General features: G+C 55.1%; 1 protein-coding gene across 3 annotated transcripts; it reads left to right on the forward strand.

The window, feature by feature from the left end:
- The first annotated feature begins 1,807 nt into the window (after nt 1-1,807).
- ENTPD6 (ectonucleoside triphosphate diphosphohydrolase 6) lies at nt 1,808-19,394 on the forward strand. Of its 3 annotated transcripts, XM_070801083.1 has the most exons (16): nt 1,808-1,975; nt 3,289-3,379; nt 3,700-3,879; nt 5,973-6,296; nt 7,838-7,914; nt 9,399-9,542; nt 10,423-10,498; nt 11,176-11,211; nt 11,887-11,975; nt 12,768-12,847; nt 13,496-13,560; nt 14,900-15,001; nt 16,969-17,109; nt 17,950-18,006; nt 18,896-19,008; nt 19,101-19,394. In XM_070801083.1, the coding sequence occupies exons 4-16, from the start codon at nt 6,005-6,007 to the stop codon at nt 19,197-19,199; spliced, it is 1,371 nt and encodes a 456-aa protein (XP_070657184.1). In that variant the 5' UTR covers nt 1,808-1,975; nt 3,289-3,379; nt 3,700-3,879; nt 5,973-6,004; the 3' UTR covers nt 19,200-19,394. The 3 variants fall into 3 exon arrangements, with proteins under 3 accessions (XP_070657184.1, XP_070657183.1, XP_019828840.2); XM_070801082.1 differs by lacking the exon at nt 3,700-3,879 and having other exon boundaries at nt 1,809-1,975; XM_019973281.2 differs by lacking the exons at nt 3,700-3,879; nt 5,973-6,296 and having other exon boundaries at nt 1,809-1,975.

The following is a 19,394-nucleotide window of genomic DNA, read 5'->3' on the forward strand; positions in this document are numbered from 1 at the left end:
GAAACCGTGCTCCCATATACTACCGTGGGCAGGCCAATTAGTACAATGTGTAATGAGTAATTCAGACATGCGTGGGCAGGCCAATTAGTACAATGTGTAATGAGTAATTCAGACATGCAGCAGTGCTAAGTCCCTTCAGTCATGTCCAACTCTTTAAGACCCTATGGACCAGAGATGGCCAGGCTCCTCTGTCTATGAGATTCTCCAGGCAAGAATACTAGAGTGGGTTGCCGTGCCCTCCTCCAGAGGATCTTTCCCACCCAGGGAGTGAACCTATATCTCTTAGTCTCCTGCACTGGCAAGCAGGTTGTTTACCACTAGCACCACCTGGGAAGCCCAATTTAGCCATATGGATCCAATATTTAAAAGGATAAAAAAGGCAAAAGACACATCCTCTACCATTGCAATTTCTCTTCTGGGCATTTTCCCCACAGATATACCCACACATGTACACAGAGATAGTCCTGGGGATCCTGTAGCATTAATCACGACAGCAAACTGGTGGAACAAGGGACAGTGCTGATTAAGTGTTGCCTGAACAACCAGATCTCCTGGCTTGGCCTGTGTTGGGTGGCTGAGACAGTGAATAGTATTTTCTGACCTGAGAAGGAACCACGAGACTGAAAGAGAAAGCAGCAATTTTATAGAGCAATGATGAAGTTTATTGTGGGTGACATACACAGGCATTCAAAACTGCACTCTTTGCTGCCGAATGGGTACAGGGGAACTGAAAGGGACCAAAGCTAAAAATAGAATCTGACTGTGGGGAGAGGTGGGTCTCAGTGACCTTTAACCATCTACACAAAAGGCGGTCTTCCAGTGTTCACAGCAGTTGAAGGCCTGGCAAAACGATGGGAACGTATCTGGCTGGCGTTCATTCCTTGTGAACGGGCTAAAGTTCAGTCACCCAGAACAGGGAAGTGGTAGCACTGTGAACCCAAGGTGGAGCTGATCAAACAGAGTTGGTGTTCAGCCACACAACCTGGTAAATGAGGCCAGTGTCCCACCAGATGCTGGCAGTGAGCAAATGCGGCCCCCTGCCCAGGCCTGGCCTTAGTACTTTTGTCCCTACATCCCCACCTGTCAGCACCCACTCACTCTCAACTGCCCATGTCTCACAGCAAACTCAGGAAGACCCTGGGATTCAGGAACCACCAAGGTTCTCCCAGGGCCAGGGCTGCAAGGGGCGCATTGACACCCCATTGGCCCGGTGCCGTCTGTCACATGTGCACATCCACAGTAAGAGATGCTGGAAGGCCGGCCGCACTGTGGCCAGGAGAGAAGACTGGCCGAGGGGACACGTGGGCAGCCCTGCCAGTAGGACCCTGAGGAAACAGGGCTGCATGAACAACTGCCCTGCCTAGGAGCAGGGAACCCGGGCCGCTTCCAGGAAGAGGCAAGAACATGGGGGTCAGGATAGGAGAGCCTTGGTGGCACTGCCTGGCCTGTTGTGGTGACATTTTCTACTATAAATTACCTTAAGGGAAAAGAGGGACTTTAGACGTCGTGGGGGGGAACCCGAGAAAAATCAAAACTTCCACAGCTGGTCAAGGTTCTGAGACTGCAGGGCTGACTCCGGCCAAGCACCACGCAAGCCTGCTCCGCCGTGCAGCGGAGAAGAGCCAGGAGCTGGAGCCACGCAACCGAAACCCCACCACCCAGGACTACACCAGCCCGGACCACAGCGCCTGCGCAGTGGGCCGCCCCGCCTCCCCCACCACTCCCCCCGCCTCTACGCTGCGCCTGCGCAGTGGGCCGCCCCCCGCCCCCGCCACCACGCTGCGCCTGCGCACTAGGCTGACGCGGGGCACACGTGGGCGGGGCCGAGGTTCCCGGGTCCACCGCCCGCGGACCCGGGGGGTGGAGGCCACGCTGACACCGGTGGGGCAGGACCGCGGGCAAGCGGCCTTGGAGGCCTGCGAGCTCCCCTGGGACCGGCACTCCGCTCCGCGGGTGGGGCTCAGGGCGCTGAAGGGTAAGCGGCGGGTCCCGCTCGCCCCGGGGTGCGGATGCACGTGCGCCCCCCCTCCCCGGGCACTGTGCGCTTCGGCCCGGGGGACGGGGCCGATCGGGGGCCTCCGGGGCGCAGACCCGGCGCCCGGCAACTCCCGTCTCCGGGCGGCAGCTCCTGGAGGTGGCCTCAGGGTCACTGGCACCCTGAGCTCTGCTGATGTCTGGGGGGCGCAATCTGTGTTCTGGCACGGGGGTGGACAAGACCGCCCGGGTGTCCACCCCGGGGAGCCCGGAGCCTGCCGCTTCATTCATTAAGCCGGCGTCGCCGGCCCGCTCCCAGCCCGGGAGCAGAAGACCCGACAGGGGCCTGATCAGCAGGGGAGGAAAGCCCGTTGACACCTACAAGGAGGATTCGTGTTTGGTTATGCGCTTTAATTTTTGGATAGGTTTTCAGTATCTGCGGCAGTCATTTGCACGCACGGTCCTTTGGGGGAACTTTACCCTTGGAGAAACTGGCCTACAGATCTAAATCGGATAAAGCTCGTTTTCCGACCTGCCTGTCCCCAGCTCCTAGAAAGCTTGCCCGGGGGATGGGGCGGGACATCACTGCCGCTGCTTCACACCAAAACTCTCCTCTCTGACCCAGGACAGGGGGATTCAGCCCCACCCCACTCCCGTAGCCAACTGGGAGCCAGGTTAGCTCAGCCAAACCTCTGTTTGCCTTTGTGCAGTTAGATCCTGCCACACCACCAGCGAGTCCTCATTCCCCACCGCCTTGCCTTAACAGCTGTTGTTCTAGACTCTCCTTTAAAGAGCAAAACTGAACGAAAATTATTTTCTTTGGTGATCCTCTGAGGTGTTGGTAGTGTCACCGAAATGTGACCCGCCCCTCCTGCGGCTGTCTTAGCTCTGGACAAGCCCCTTACCCCAAGGAATGAAACTGGCTTTTAGGCTCAGGCCTCGGGGACATGGCTGTTCCTGGCTCAGGCCCCCTCAGAGTTATGTTCTGTTTGACTGCTGTTTATGCCACCCTGAACTTGGTGTGTAACTTGAATGATTGTGCTCAGTCATGTCTGACCCTTTGCGACCCCATGGCCTGCAACCCACCAGGCTCCTCTGTCCCTGGGATTTTTCCAGGCAAGAACATTGGAGTAGGTTACCATTTCCTCCTCCAGAGGATCTTCCCCACCCAGAGATCATCGAATCCCGTCTCAGGGCATTGGCAGGTGGATTCTTTACCAATGGGCCACCTGGGAGGCCCCCTGTAACTTTAATGATTATGTGTATGTAATTTCACGTGTTTTCTGGTTGTCTGAAGTAGTCTTGTATTCACAGGGACAGGGAAGTGATGAATGAAGCACATTTGATTTGGATTCAGAAGCCTGAAACTCCTCGGCTTTGCCGTGTGCCAACCGTGTGATCCCAGGCAAGTCCGTTTACAGACATCCCTGGGCATTGGTCCTGTTGTGTGGAAGTCAGTCATCATGTGGTATATAGGTGCCTGCACTGTGGGCTCTGGTAACAAGATATATTCATAGCGTGTTTAAAGTGGTGTTTTTTAAATGGGTAGACAAATTAAGAGCAGCCTTTGCCTCAAAATGTAATATTCTACCTGTTAATCTGATTATGTGTATTATGGCTCTCATACTAACATAGGACATGATGAAATTTGCTCATAAACAATAAAACAGTAAAATTTGTTCATAAACAATAAAACAGTGAGCTCAGTGAGTTAATTATCCCTAGGACATGCTCTCTGCACACAGAGAAGAACAATAATTTCTGGACCTAGCCTGACCATGTAGGGACAGGACAGCTCCCCTGCCCAACCTGAAGGAGGAACTGATGATGGAAGCACATCTACTCAAGACAGACCAGGAAGTTCTCCGCCTTCCCACTTTTCCTCTGATTAGAAACTGTAGCCCAGTAAGTTCTCAGGGTATGGCATTTCTCACCCTCCAGCTTATAAGCTTCACAAATTGCATTCTAGTAAGTCCCTTCTTATCTTTTAAAAAGAAAAAAAAACTGATTATGTAAAAGGATTCTATAAAACACTTTCAGAGTTTAAGATGTTAGTTTTGCTTTTGTGTCCTTGCTAACCATCCTTGGAAATAGCTGCTTTAGAGCTTTCTCTATAAGTACTTTTTTTCAGAGATCACTTAGCCATAGGAAACTTTGGGTTACTGTAACCTAAAAACAGGAAGCCTCTGAAAGGGCCTGTTCCTGAGTGGAGCTGGCTGCCCGGGGATGGCTGTTCAAGCACCAACTGCAAACCTGGCATCTCTCACAAGGCTCAGTTATGTGTCCAACTGAAGTCCTGCCATCATTTCAAACTCCACATGTGGAAAACCTGGTCACTGCCATCTCCTGCCCAAACATTCCCAATCTCAGATGGCCATCACCTGGGTCCTGAAGCATCCTCCATGCCTCCCGGTGAATTGCTGCATCAGCTAGCCTTCTTCACCTGCAGGTGTTGGCTGAGCAGCTGCTGGTTTCTGGCCTTGTGTTGTGGTCGGGAAATCAGGATGAGTGGGCTGGTGCCTGTTTGCAGGGAGGCCTCTTCTCACCAGAGGGCAGGGAAGCACAAAGGAACCGCAGCTTGCTCGAGAGTGGGAGGGGAGAGCACCGAGGAGCCCGGAACCCAGCTGCAGAAGCTCAGGGAGGGGGTATGCTGTCTCCCCTCCATCCCCAGGCCTCCGGGCAGCCGCCCCCCGACAGGGGCACAGGGGCCCCTAAGGTTTCGGCCATGCTCCAGGGGCCGCAGCCATCCAGGTGTGGCTGAAGGACTGGATCCCCTACTGTTCTGTCTGTCCTCCCCCAGACAGCCTGGGGGTGTCATGAGTCCACCCAAGACTGCCCCCTGCTGTCCAGGCCTGGCCTCCCCCGCCCTCCCCGGCCAGCACAGTCATGCTGTTCTCCGGCCCTCCTCCCCCACTGTCTTTTGTGTCCTGAGCACCGAGCCCCACCACTTACAGGTGAGACCAGCACCCTGACCAGGGGCTTGCCCACGGGCACACATCCTGCTTCCCACCCAGCCAGCACTGCTGTCTTCCCTCTCCTGGGGTGTCCACTCTACCTCCCACAGCTGGCAGTGAAGGTAGAGAGATGGTGGACATCCTTGAGGACAGGGGCAGCCTAGACAACCAGGTGCCTCCCTTTTGATCCTCTGAGCCTCTGGTTCCCGCCTGGTGCCTCCATTGAGCAAAGGCCTCCATTTTGAGGTGTGCTGAACCAAAAATAGTGGGGCCAAATCAATTTATTTTGTCAGGGGCTTTGAAAGCACATGGGCGTGATTTCCTTCCAAGCAGGAATGTGCGTGTGAATGAAAGCAGGTATCTGCTATGAAACTCCCAGAACGAGCTGTTTCTCTGATCTTGTATGGCTCTGTAATCCCCAAGGGACCAGAGTTTAAACCTTTGGAAAGTAAATTACCAACGTGGGAGGAAAAGTGAGACTGGGGAGAATGAACTGGATATATGTCTGTTCCCTACATGAAAGGTCCAGGGACACTGTGTACACTTGGCTTTTAAAACAGAACCAAGCCCACAGCCATCTGCCTGGACCAGCCCCTGGAGGGCACCATGGGGCTGGGGCCTGTGGCCCTGGTCAGCACCAGCAGGACCAACGGTCTTGGACAGGTTATCTAGTGTCTACATATCTCAGTTCCTCTTCTCTTCCATGGGGATTCCACCTTCCAGAATCATTCTGAGAAGCAAATGAAGCTTCTGATTCCACAGGAAAAATGCAAATCTGCAGGACGGTTATTAATATTTATTGATTATTATTTATTTGGCTGCACCAGGTCTTAGTTGCAGCATGTGGGATCTAGTTCCCTGACCAGGGATCAAACCTGGGGCCCCCACATTGGAAGCACAGAGTCTTAGCCACTGGACCACGAGGGAAGTCCCTGTGGAAAGAACTGTGGTTGAACAGATTTTGTCCCTGAAAACAGGAATGTCCCACTGGCCCTGGAACCGCAGAGCCTAGCGTGTTTTTCCTGCCCCTCTCCCTCCCACCAGCTGCTCTAGTACCATCTTCCACACACGAGGAAATGAGAAAAATACCAAACAATGGGAACCTGAGGATGACGAAGGTGGCGTACCTGCTGGGGCTGTTCGTGTGCCTGTTCATCTACGTTGCCTACATCAAGTGGCACTGGGCCTCCGCCACCCAGGCCTTTCTCGGCATCCCTGAGGCGGCCACGGGGGCCCGGAGGGGCCAGCAGGCCCTCAGTCCCCCGGGGCCGGCCGCCCACGGACCTGAGGTCGCCTACGGCATCATGTTTGACGCGGGCAGCACTGGTACCCGTGTGCACGTCTTCCAGTTCAGCCGGCAGCCTGGAGGTACTGAGCAGAAAGCCCCGACCACACCCCCTGCCCTCCATCTCACTGCAGAGCACGGCCCTCGGGGTGGACAGGACCTCCTGCCCGGGACTCCCCAGGGAGCTTGTCGACAGGGCTGGTTCTCAGGAGTCCCCGATGTCCTCACTCACACTGGTGTCTGGTGACCAGCTAAGGGCAGCTGAGATCTCAGAGGGTATGGGGGTGTCCTGTCCCCTCCCGGCGTCTCTGGCGGGTTGGGTGCCTGGGACCATGACTTAGGCCAGAAGTCACATGGGATAAGTTCAAGGCAGCTGGTAGCCCCAGGTTCAGGCCAGTGGGAGCCGCAAGTTCAGGAGAGTCAGGTACATGAGCAATGACACGGAGCTGCCCACTGGGGCCAGGCAGCGACAGGGTGCCCGATGGCCATGGCTTCAGTGAAAGGGGAACTGGCCATTGCCCATGGGCCTGCTTCCCAGGTGGGGGCTGGGGAGGGATGAGGGTGGAACTGGGCATCTTCATCCCTTGGCTTCTCCCACGGAGAGACCCCCATTGTGCCCAGTCCCCCCCCCCCACCCCTTGGGGAGTCAGTTCCCACATCTGGGGGTCCCTCTTCTCTGCTTCTGTGCTGACCCTTCTATGTGTTTAGCTGAGCTGGAGGCACCGGGTGCCTTCAGGATGCCCCTCCAAGGCTCTTGTGGCACATTTTTCCACTTTTCATCTGCTTTATTTTTAAACTTGTTAACAATAGTTAAATGTTTATATGCTGGACTTTGCCTACCTCCAGAATTGATTTGAAGCTAAGTTTAAGGCAACACCTGTCAGCGGATAACCCTTTAGTAGCCATGTTCCGGTGTAGCTTCTTTGGAGAGATGTCCTTAGAAAAATTTTGTCCCTGACCTTTCCTCGTGTCTGTATTTTGATAACATTGCTCTGCCTCAGCGTGCCTGAGAATACTCTCCCCTGGTGTAAGCACGTGAGCCAAGGCCCCGAATAATTGAAGACACTGAATTTTTTAAAAAGAAGAATGAAATATTCTTTAGAACCTGTAATGTGTCCATGCTAGAATCAAGAAAATTATTTTACATTTCTAGTTTAAAATCATTTGCCCTGCTCCTCTGCTTGTTGAATCAGCAAGAATTAACTGTGTTAAACTTTAACCACTTTAAATGGATAGGCTTTTTGTATGTAAATTATACGTCAGAAAAGTTGATTTGGGGGATTCCCTGGCTGGCTGGTGGTTAAGCATGCATTGGATTCCATGCTTCCAATGCAGGGGACAGGGGTTCAATCCCTGTTTGGGAAACTAAGATCCCACATGCCTCATAGTGTGGCCTAAGTAAATAAATAAGGTTCATTTTTTTAAGAGGAAAAGTTCTAGCCAAAACATTAAGTATGATATTCCTCATTTAGCCAGACGAAAGAGGCAGAGTTTAGACAAGAAACAGTGAGGGTCTGTTTTCAGATGTCTGCCTTAAAAGTGTGGCTCGTCATAGTTGTAGAGATTCCTGTATTTGTGTTTATATTCATACTTGTGCCTTGTATAAAATATGATTTTCCTTTAGAAACTCCCACCTTGACCCATGAAACCTTCAAAGCACTGAAGCCAGGTCTTTCTGCTTATGCTGATGACGTTGAAAAGGTAACAGTTTTCTCTCATGTCTGTTGGCTCATCAAGTTTGTCTTCTGTAGCCTTATTAAAGTGACTCCCTTCCTCTCGGATGCAGTGTGGTCCTCCCAGGGCAGCATCTCTGCTGTGCTGGCCTGGGTTGCTGCACAGTGTAGGGAGTCTATGGAGGACACTGGTACCCATGGGAGGTCCCCCCATATATACACCACACCATGTACACTGCACATGTGTACACAACCACATACATATCACATACACACACCCCATATACACACACCACACATGTATACATACACGCACACAATGACACCACACATATATCACACCATATATACAGCCACACACACCATACATATATACACATACACATAACCACAATCTACCCCACACATGTATACACACACCACATACACACACCACACATGTATACATATATGCACACAACGACACCACATTACATCACACCATATATACAGCCACACACAGCATACATATATACACATACACATAACCACGCACCACCCCACACGTGTATTTACAGACATATACACACATACACACACATACACAACCACACACTACCCCACACGTGTATACACACACCACATACACACACCACACATGTATACATACATGCACACGACACCACATTACATCATACCATATATACAGCCACACACACCATACATATACACATAACCACGCAGCACCCCACACGTGTATTTACACAGACATATACACACATACACACACACACATACACAACCACACACTACTCCACACGTGTATACACACACCACATACACACACCACACACGTATACATACACACACGACACCACATATCACACCATATATACAGCCACACACACCATACATATATACATATACATACAACCACACACCACCCCACACGTGTATACACACACCACATACACATGCCACACATGTATACACACACACACATAACAACACCATACATACACCACATCATATATACAGCCACACACACCATACATAAACACATATATACACAACCACACACCACCCCACACGTGTATATACACAGACACACACCACACACACATGCACAATGGTCCCTGGTCCAGTCACACACACACACACACACACACACATACACACACATGCCCTGGTCCAGTGTGTGGCACTCAGCATACCAGCAGGTGCAGGTGAATCTCTGGTGTTGCTCTTCGTGGGTTTTAGGGCCATAAGGGACCCTAGAATTCTCTCATGGTGTGCCGAGGCCTTGCAGCTCACCTGACACTGCCCGAGGTGGCCGGGCGTGTAGGACCCCGGTCCACTCCACTGCCACAGGTCCGCCCCATGCCCCCGGCAGCACCACTTGAGTCACTGTTTCTGCCAATTTGTAAAATCAGGAAGAAAATACATTTACAGATGTATAAAGCCTAAAGGGTGGGGAGCAACAGTGACCACGCTGCGAGTGGACCAACCCTGCTTTACCCACCATGTCCACAGAGCGCCCCGGGGATCCAGGAGCTACTGGACGTGGCCAAACAGGACATCCCCTTTGACTTCTGGAAGGCCACCCCCTTGGTCCTCAAGGCTACAGCTGGTCTGCGCCTGTTGCCAGGAGAAAAGGCTCAGAAGTTGCTGAGGAAGGTGAGTGCCTCCATTTCCCCCAAGGGTTGGCTGATGATAACTGAGACCGTGGAGCATCCGTCCACGTCCGAGCAGGCCCCTGGAGAAGGTCTCACAGGAAGGAAACATGTCAACATGTTCGCAGTGTCATCTTAGGTGGAGGGCTTGTGGATGAATGATGCTTTCTTCCTCAAGATGTTTAAAGCCATTCATGTTTTCTAGAATGAACCTGTTTTATAAAAAGACCAAATTTGTGTGAAAAATAATACATTTGAAGGGCTTCCTTCCATCCAAGGACTTGCTGTGTGTCTGAGGCAGTAGGACCTGAATTCTTGAAATTTCGGCTCAAGCTGGTCACCCTCGCAGGAAGCACAGGTCCCTCTCTCGGTCTGATGCTCAGATGGGACAGCTCAGGCCATTGGCCTGTGCCCAGGCGCTACACCTCCTGAAGGTGGCCCTGGAGCCTGTCTTTGGCAGGTGCTTGTAGGAGTCTTAACCATCAGGAATCAGGGAAAGTGTTCTCAGCAAAATGGTCCTGCTCCAAGCTGTTTCTGCACCTGCCAGCTGCTAAATGATGTTGTTGCAGGCCTGTCAAGGTCCCTTTATAGAAACTACCTTCATGCGCTCAAGTCAGATTGTGGGACACAAGTGCAGACGTACTGAGATTTCTGTGTATCTATCATGGCTAAAACATGGAGAAGGAGCCAGCTGCTCCCAGCCTCCGCCTCCCTGTGCCAGGCCATCCCCTGGGCATGTGCCCACCAGTCTGCGTGGGGGCCCAGAGCTGGGATCTGCCCCATGGGGCTTCCCGCCCTTCCTGTCCTGTCCTAACGCAGGGCAGTGACTGGGGACTAGGAGTTTAGATTCTTAAGGTTAAAGACGCGTCTCTCTTTACATTTAGGTGAAAGAAGTGTTTGAGGCATCGCCATTCCTCGTAGGGGATGACTGTGTTTCCATCATGAACGGGACTGACGAGGGTAATTATCGAAAGTGCCGCGAGGCCATCCCTCAAGGCAGGCTGCATGCAGCACTGCTGTCAGCATCTCACTGGAGCTTTCCCTGCCTGGAGGCACAGGCACTGAAGTGACAGCCCTGCCCCACCCACCGCCCACAGTCTGACTGTCTCAGAGCCTCCTTCTTGGGGCCAGTGTTAGATTCTCCTCGTGACTGGCTGCCAGCCTGGCACAGATCACAGTCCTGAAAACAAATGCTCTCTTCTAAGAACATTTAGAGAGAATCCCCAGTTGCTGTGTGAGTACATTGCTGTTGCCTTAATTCCAAGAGCATCGCTTAATAAGGTTCCTTACCAGCCTCGACTCTAAATGTGACCTTAAGAGTTTGTGTGGGTGGAAGGAAAGAACATTTGGTTCTCATCCCTCCCCTTCTGAAAAGAGGCAGTCGATAAAGAGTGGGAGCGTAGGATGGGACATTTGGCCAAGCATTCCGGCTTTTAGTGTGGTATCTTCTAGAGCAGTCTGCCAGAAGCCGCTGTTGGCTCTGAGTGACGCCTGTTCCTGTAGCCAATCCAGAGGCTGAGAGTAGTGGGGAAGTGGTCTCCTCGTGCCCCTGAAATCCGAAAGTCGCCATGAGCCCCCGGTGCTGTAATTACAGCTTCTCAGGTGATTCAGATGCCCTTTGTGACCCTGTCCTGCAGGTGTTTCTGCGTGGATCACCGTGAACTTCTTAACAGGTGGGTTCCCTTTATCACAGAGCCCACTGTTCACAGACCTTGGTCTTGAGAGCAGGAGCCTCATTTCTGCTCTTTAAAATAACCCCCCAGGGTTTTGCAGTGTTACTGACCCCAGCATGTGGCGGGCCCCGAGATTGTGGATGCAGGTACTAGGAGTGGTGGTGGCCTGCAGCAGCACCATCCTCATTCCTGAGAGAAGCCCTGAGTCACCCCAGTCAATGTTGAACATGAGGCAAGTGCTGATTGCCTTATAATTGAAGTCCCGCTGGAGGAAGACCAGGGACCAGGAACATAGGTCCTTGGAATCAGGAGTCATTTTTCTCAGATAACTCTCCGGACGTGGGTTTTTGTCCCTCTGTTGTAATTATGGACAAGCCCAGAATCTCTGACACTGGACGAGACGGAAGTTGCCTACAGGCTCTGCCACCCGGGAGTGGAGAGCCGTGCAACGGGGGAGGTCCGGAGCCCAGGTGAAAGCTCAGATGAAGGCCCCGCCAGGCAGCTGCTCTTCGTGCACTCCCCAAAACATGTGGAGATTTTTAAGTGGCTGCAGCCTCTGTTGTCTTGTTCTTCTTTCCATGGAAGGGCCTAGCTTCTGACCCCCACCCCCCCTTTTTTTTGCTATTCTGTTTATTAACTGTCATTGCCATGTGGATTTTACTTCCGGTGCTGCAGGCAGCCTGAAGACCCCCGGGAGGGGCAGCGTGGGCATGCTGGACCTAGGCGGGGGGTCGACTCAGATCACCTTCCTCCCAAGACTCGAGGTAACCAGCCCCCACCCCCAAGGCCACCTGCCCTGTTGGGGAGCCTCTGGAGGCCCGTGAGCTCAACCTCCCTCCTGAGGGTCATCACACACAGTGAATCCTGCTTAGTTTGATTTTAACTCTGCCTAGAAAACCTAGGAATTTGCTCTTTTCTGGGGTGATAAACTATTAGCAGATACTACCTGGAGCCCTTTGGGCAGAGAGCATGGGGTGGGTTCCTCCCTGCCCCCCAAGGGCTTCCAGGGAGGGGCCATCAGTCTGACTCACATGGGACAGGGTCACAGTCCTTTTTAGGATGGGCACATCTCCAGTTAAGATCGCATCGCATGGTGTTTTTAAAAAGTACTTTCCTCATCCACCACGTTTTTTTTTTTTTTTTTTTTTTTAGTTTTAATGGAAGAGCCTTAAGTATATTCAGAACTGTTCTGGTTGGGCCATACTTCTCAGAATGGATAAATATTACTCAAAAAGAGGGGAGACACGGGACTTCCCTAGCAGTCCAGTGGTTAAGACTCCATGCTTCCACTGCAGGGGATGAGGGTTCCATCCCTGGTCAGGGAGCTGAGATCCCACGTACCATGCAGTGCACCCCTGCCCCCAACCCCCCCAAAAAAGGAAAAATCCAAGTGCTTCATTGCTTGGTCTAAGCTGTTTCATGGCTTGTGAGTTGATGAAAAGCTAATTGAATACATCTGTGCATATCCCTGTTCTTTCAAATGAATTGAGGGAGGTGGGGGCCGGTTTTCTAGAAAGGCCAGCAGGAAAGGAGTGCTAATCCTGTGTTCTTCCCAGGGCACCCTTCAAACCTCGCCGCCCAGCTTCCTCACGTCCCTCCAGGTGTTTAACAGGACCTACAGGCTCTACTCCTACAGGTGCGTCCTCAGGACTAAGAGTGGACAGGGGCTCAGCTTACCACTGCAGGCCTCCCCCGGGGAGTGACCAGAGCGCTGTCCACAGACTCAGTCCCCGGACCCTGCCGTGGACCCCCCTGTGGGCTCCTCCTCCCGCCGTCCTCCCCTTCACCTGTGGCCTCCCCCTCCCCCTGCCCTCCCCCTCCCCCTGCCCTCCCCCTCCCCCTGTGGCCACCCCTCCCCCCTCCTTCCCTTTTCCTCCTTTTAAAATTCTGCGGCAGTATTTCTTCTTTTGTATGTATTCTGTTCTGCTTCGGAAGACGCTTTTGGGGAAGTGGGGAAGAGCCTGTGGATTGTGCAGGGGTTTTCTGGGTCATCTTCTTGCCACTGACACCTTGAGTAGCTTCTTTCCACAAGGCCTGTCCGCACTGTGAAGGTGGAGGCCTGCCTGTCACCCTCCGCAGTGTCCACAGCTCCTGGTTGAGCTCCGCCGAGGAAGGGTCTTGGCTTGTTCAGCCGAGGCGCTCCTGGGAGAAGCAGGAGGCCGCTGCCCCGCCCAGCCCCAGCCCCCCCACCCCCTTGGGTCCAGTGAACACGCCCACTGGACGTGTGCAAGGCAGCACCTGGGCCTCCGGGCGGCCTCTCCTCACCAGGGCACTCTCTCCACAGCTACCTGGGGCTTGGCTTGATGTCGGCGAGACTGGCGGTCCTGGGAGGCGAGGAGGGGAAGCCTGGTGAGTGGGGTGCAGTGTCCAGAGCCCTTCTGGCCAACAGGATTTGGGAGCCTCTGAGAGTGTGCCCGTAGACCTTGTTGGGGGCCCCTGAGGACCTCCCCAGTTACTTTTTAAAGAAAGATGGCTAGTGAAGTGGTGTCTGAATCACTAAGGGAGAGTGTCTTAGGAACCTAAGAAACACACACCATCAGCATCGGCTTGTTTATAAGGATTTACCATGGGGCGGCTCCTGAGAACATGCCCTGCATTCTCCTGCATGGAGGGAACTTGGAACGGGCTTGACCTTCCTCCAGGTGTGGCGTTTGGGGACAAAGCCTGTGTCTGCTCCCAGGCCCTCTCCGTGTCATCCCATCCTGACGCACTTGGCTCAGACAAGCCAGACATTGCCAGCAGGCACTTGAGCTCCTGGGATATTTAGGGAACCGTGTACCCAAGGCGGCCCAGGGCCCTGCTCTGAGGCCACCTCAGCCTGTCCCCCCAGAGGCCTTGGTCAGATGTGCACAAGCCCACACGTGTTCCCCTGGAATCCTCTTCCACACACGTCCCGCTTCAGCTCCTTTATTTCAGATCCTGCCGTTTAAACTTCTAACAGTGTCCCCTTTGTTGCGAACCTAAACCGTGTCCGTGTCTCACAAACACCTGCAGCCTTGTTCTGGTCTAGAAAACATCCGTTAGTCAGTGGAGGACAGCAGGCACCCGCTTGCCCGTCTGCACCAGCCTCAGGGTCCTGTCCCTCCTGCACCACCCCCCTTCAGAGCAGCAGGGGACCATGTTTCTCCCCAAAGTGTGATGGCAGCTCCTGCCTTGTGAGCTGTCGTCACTCAGCAGACCACACACCGGACTGAGCAGTTGCAGACAGCAGTCTTTTTTATCACCTGCCTTCACAGACCCCTGCTGGGGTCCCGTGGGGGCCGTTCTGCTGGTGCAGGAGGGCTCAGACCAGAATCAGCCAAGGACGGGGGCGTGCTCAGTGGGAGGCCAGCAGGTGTGTCCCTGAGGGCTGGGGCCCTGGAGGCCAGCCACCACCCTTCCTCTGCCGGTCATGGGCCCAGTGGCACAGGGTCCTGGTGAGCAGGCACCCGCCATGGCTCCTGGCCCCACCCCCCGCTCCATCACCTGGAACCTCGAAGCCCCTTCTTGGCGGTGAGCTGGGAGTGGCTCTGCTGGGGTTTCTGCCCTCCTGCCGCTGACCTGGGGTGCTCCCAGAGGTTCATCCTCACGGTAGGAAGGAAGCGTGTTCCCTTGACCCTCTGAGGCCCTCAGTGCCATGGGCCGCCCTCCATGGGACTCGTCTTGGCTCTGCTGCAGCCAGTGCTCTTCACCTCCTCTCTTCTTTCAGCTGAAGGTGGACAGGAGCTGGTCAGCCCCTGTCTGTCTGCTGGTTTCAGAGGAGAGTGGGAGCATGCTGAAGTGACGTACAGGATTGCAGGACAGGAGGCAGGTATGGCATGGAGGCGGGTGGCTTGGGAGGGTCGATGGCAGCCCCTTACCCCCCAGCACCTGAGAGAAGCAGGGAGCCTGTCCAGCCTCCTTCACAGACTGGCCTGTACTAGCCTGTGAGATAAGACTCAGCTCTGGAGCTCCTGCCTCCCGCGGGCTCCCTGCACGGGCCTCCCTGTCTGCTGCCAGATGCTCCTCCAGAGGCCAGGTTTCCCAGCAGGCCCCAGTGAGGAAGGGCCTGGACATCCCCCGGCCTCAAGCTGACAGCCAGGTCCGGCTGTGGACCATGCCGCCCTGGCCCGTGCTCCAGCAAGGACGGGAGAGGCCAAGGAGCCCCTGGCCTGTCTCACCACAGCGCCCATTGCTCTGTGCTCTGAGTTTCTTCTGAAAGGGTTACTGAGATACCGTGTCCAACCTGGACATGCCACTGATGGGACTGTTTCCACAGACAGCACTTCTGACCTCAAATGTGGGGTATTCCCCTCACCACCCAGCTTTCTGCCACCAGTGGGTATCCTGTGATTCAGCTCAGTTCTAACACTGACTTACAGAGTCAGGGCAGAGACCCTGAGCCCCGCTCCTTGACACCCCTTGCAAGTGCTGGGCCCCCGTTCCTCTGACCGACCTGTTAAAAGTCAGGGGTTCCCACAACCCCGTCCTCAAATCCAGTAATTTACTGGGAGGGATCACAGAACTCTGGGAAACACGTTCCTATCTCTGGTTCCTTCTAAAGGACAGCTGGGAAACAGATGGGAGAGAGGCACAAGGCAGGCGTGTGGGGGGGGGGGGGCACCTGGAGCCCCCCAGGGTACTCCCCCACACACACACGTCTCCAACCCAGAAGTTCTCTGAGCCCCTTCCTGAAGGTGTTTTACAAGGCTTCTTGCAGAGGGACTAATCAACTCAGTGGCGGGTGGTGACTGACTCAGTCCCCAGCCCTCTGCCCATGCCCTCCAGGGGGCACTGAACATCCCAATCCTCTAACCACCAGCCCCCATCCTGAAGCCCTTGAGGGTCCCACTGGGAGTCACCTCATTAGCACAAAATTAGGGCTTATTGAGAATAACAGGACACCCCTCTCACCCTCACCACTCAGGGCCTTACAAGTCTTTACAAGCTGTGTCAAGGACCAAGGACGGAGAGCAAATTCTATTTTTTATTATCCGGCAATAAACAGGAGGGGACTGGGAAGGGGGTTCGTGGTTTAAGGACAAGCAGGGAAGAGACGAGACATGACGAACTGGGCAATGAGCTCCAAGCTGAGGGGGCAGCTCACCAGAGGCCCTGAGCTGGCTGCTGCATTTAAGGAGCAAGGAGGAGGCAGTGTGAGGGTCAGAGCAGGGAGAGGGCAGGGGGACAGGAGGAGGAGGAGGTCTGAGGGTCAGAGCAGGGAGAAGGCAGGGAAATGAGACCCAAAGGGCGACGGGGAGGCTTCAGGGGCCACTGGGAAGCTGGACAGCGCTGTCGTCAGATGTGGAGCAGGGCTGGGACAAGATCAGAAATGGGTCTGGGCATGGGCTGTGGGCCATCCACATCCACTAACTCAGTCTGTGTTTGTTGCACTTCTGAGCAAGTGTCATGACCAGTCTCATGAGCTTGGCAAGCTGCCTCTGAGGCCCAGCCCCCTCCTCTCTGACAGGAGGGGGTGCAGGCCCCACCCAGATGGCTGGTGAGATGGGTGAGATGCTGCACACTCAAGCTGAGCCCAGGGCAGGCAGGGCGAGCGTGGAGTGGGCCCACTGGGCTGTGTCAGGGCAGTACCAGGAGCCCAGCCTGAGGCTGCTGGCCTTCAGGATCAGGGCCACCCTCTGGCCACCTTTGTGCTCGCAGTTTCTCCCCTTGACCTGCCCACAGTGTGTGGCCCCTGAAAGGTTGCTGGTGAGCACCCCCAGGTCCCGGCCACTTTGGGCCATGTGGTCAGGCGCCCAGAGCCCCCTGACTGCTGAGTCTGCTTTCCCTTTGCCCCAGCGGGGAGCCTCTACCAGCTGTGCGCCCGCCGAGTGTCTGAGATCCTCCGAAACAAAGTGCACAGGACAGAGGAAGTGAAAGATGTGGAATTCTATGCCTTTTCCTACTATTACGACCTTGCCGCAAATGTGGGCCTCATAGGTAAGGGTGGGGCCGGGTTTGCTATATGGGGGCCTGGGGTGTGGGACCTCCAACAGAGGGCCCGCCAGTCACATCAGGGTGGTGGGAGGGCAGGGACCTGTTGTGAGTAGAGAGTACTAGGCCCCTTTTATAAATAATTCAGTTCTCTGAGCTGCTTAGTGCAGGAAGGCTTCCTGGCTGTTGGTTCATTCTCCTCTCACCTGTTGTGATTCTCAAACCCTCAGCTGCTGGCACCCAGCCCTCAGACCACCCTCAGGAGCTTATATGTGTCACCCTGACCCCTTCCTGACCTGCGAGTGCCATCAGGGCAGAAGACGGCATTGGGAGTCTGGGACCGGTGCTCATCAGACACGCTAGAAAATCTCGAGAGGGTCATGAGGTCACTTCACTGGGTCAGGACTGGAAATGTCTTTTGATAAGATAGATTAAGGGTGTCAGAATGTTATCGATGGCGAGGATGAAACATTAGTGTGCATAGAAAATCACCCTGGAGAAACAGAGGCCAGCAGGACGAGGAAGGAGGAATGGGGGAAGGTGTCTTCCCAGCAGGAAGACCCACTGCCGGGTCTTCCGTGGATGACGGCCAGCAGGACGAGGCTGGAATGGGGGAAGGTGACCCCTCACCTGGGCCCAGGTCCCTCTCTCTGGGGCATCCTAGCAGCTGCCCTTCCAGCGGGCTCTCCTCAGCGGAGCCAGGGCACCTCATCCTTACTCTCTGCTGCCCAGACATGCAGCCGTCCACCTCTGGACCTCTCCCCTCGGGTGCGTGGGCCCCAGGGCCTCAGTGCTGTCTCTGCTCTGCAGCCCTGGTGCCAACGGGGCACTTGGTCTCATCCACAGATGCGGAGAAGGGAGGCAGCCTTGTCGTTGAAGACTTTGAGATAGCGGCCAAGTATGGTGAGTGGCCTGGAGGCAGGACACCATCCCGGGCTCGAGGCAGGCCCTGGCCCCGGAATTTCTCTTCAGCTCCTGCCTGTCGCCCAGACAAGCCTTCAGGGGTGTGAGCATGTGAGGGGCCACCGAGCCAGCTGGACCCCAGCCCACCACGCCTTGTGTGGCCTGAGCGGTAGGGGCAAGGGTTTTAGTCCTGGGGTGTGAGGCGTGGACTCCCCTGATTTCACTTTTTCTGACTCTGGCTAGGGTAACCTCAAGCCCCCAAAGTGTCCCAGCAGATTCACAGTTGCCAGGGACCCCTGCACAGCAGAGCCCAGAGAGGGGGACCAAGATCCGTCCCCCTGGGGTGTGGCCGGGTGTGGGTTGCCCACCCTTCCCTCCTCACTCCCCACTGGCAGGTGTGCAGGCCGCTTGTAGCAGTTCCACCCTGAGTCCCTTTCCCAGTTGCAGGTCCAAGGAGTTAACTCTGTATTTCTCCATCGAACGACCTCCTTCCCCTCTCCCTGCCCCCAGAAAGGCTTCTTTTCCATCGTTCTCCTCACTTCTGGGTTTGTCTCCTGGACACCAGCGGGAGAAGGCTCTGAGCAGAGGCTATGGGTGGTTTGTCTGTCCTCGCTAAGAGGGGTGGGTTGCTCTCTCTCATCAGCTTTGAGGGTGTTTCCAGTCCTCAGGAGGCTTGGGTCCACACCCAGGAGAGGTGGCTGGGGTCACCGGGTGGAGACAGAGCCAGGGTGGGTAGTAGACCCTGGGTTGACCTCAAGTCCCTGCTGGTCCTGGGCTCTGACCAGCAGGGAGGCCCTGGGCGGCACAGGGCCTAGGGGGTGGTGCCCTGCATGGGTGGAACTAGGCAGCCTGGGCCCGTGCCCACACCCAGGAGCCGTGTCCCCCTCAGTGTGCCGGACGGCAGAGACCCGGCCGCCACCCAGCCCCTTCCTGTGCCTGGACCTCACCTACGTCAGCTTGCTGCTCCAGGAGCTCGGCTTCCCGGGGGACAAAGTGCTAAAGGTAGGGACCCTGGGGTGCCCCCTCCCTGCCCCTCAAGAGCACGTGCCCGTCTTCCCCACACACGTGCTCCTCTCCCTGCTTGTCTCTTCAAGCTGACCCGGAAGATCGACAACGTGGAGACCAGCTGGGCTCTGGGCGCCACTTTTCATTACATCGATTCCCTGAGCCGACACAAGAGCCCCGCCTCGTAGCCACTGAGTTGCCGGCCATTCCCACAGAAGCACAGGCTCTGCGAGAGCAGGCCCCTTTAGGACCCCTGACTTGCGGTATGGGGGCCACGGCGCCAGCCGGGACCCTCCTCCCCATGGCCGCACACACCAGCCCCTGGGTGCACTGGAACGCAGCCCAGGCTTTGGCTCCAGGTGGACGGTGTCCAGACGGGGCAG

This window comes from Bos indicus, chromosome 13 (genome assembly GCF_029378745.1).
Source record: "Bos indicus isolate NIAB-ARS_2022 breed Sahiwal x Tharparkar chromosome 13, NIAB-ARS_B.indTharparkar_mat_pri_1.0, whole genome shotgun sequence".
Lineage (NCBI taxonomy): Eukaryota > Metazoa > Chordata > Mammalia > Artiodactyla > Bovidae > Bos > Bos indicus.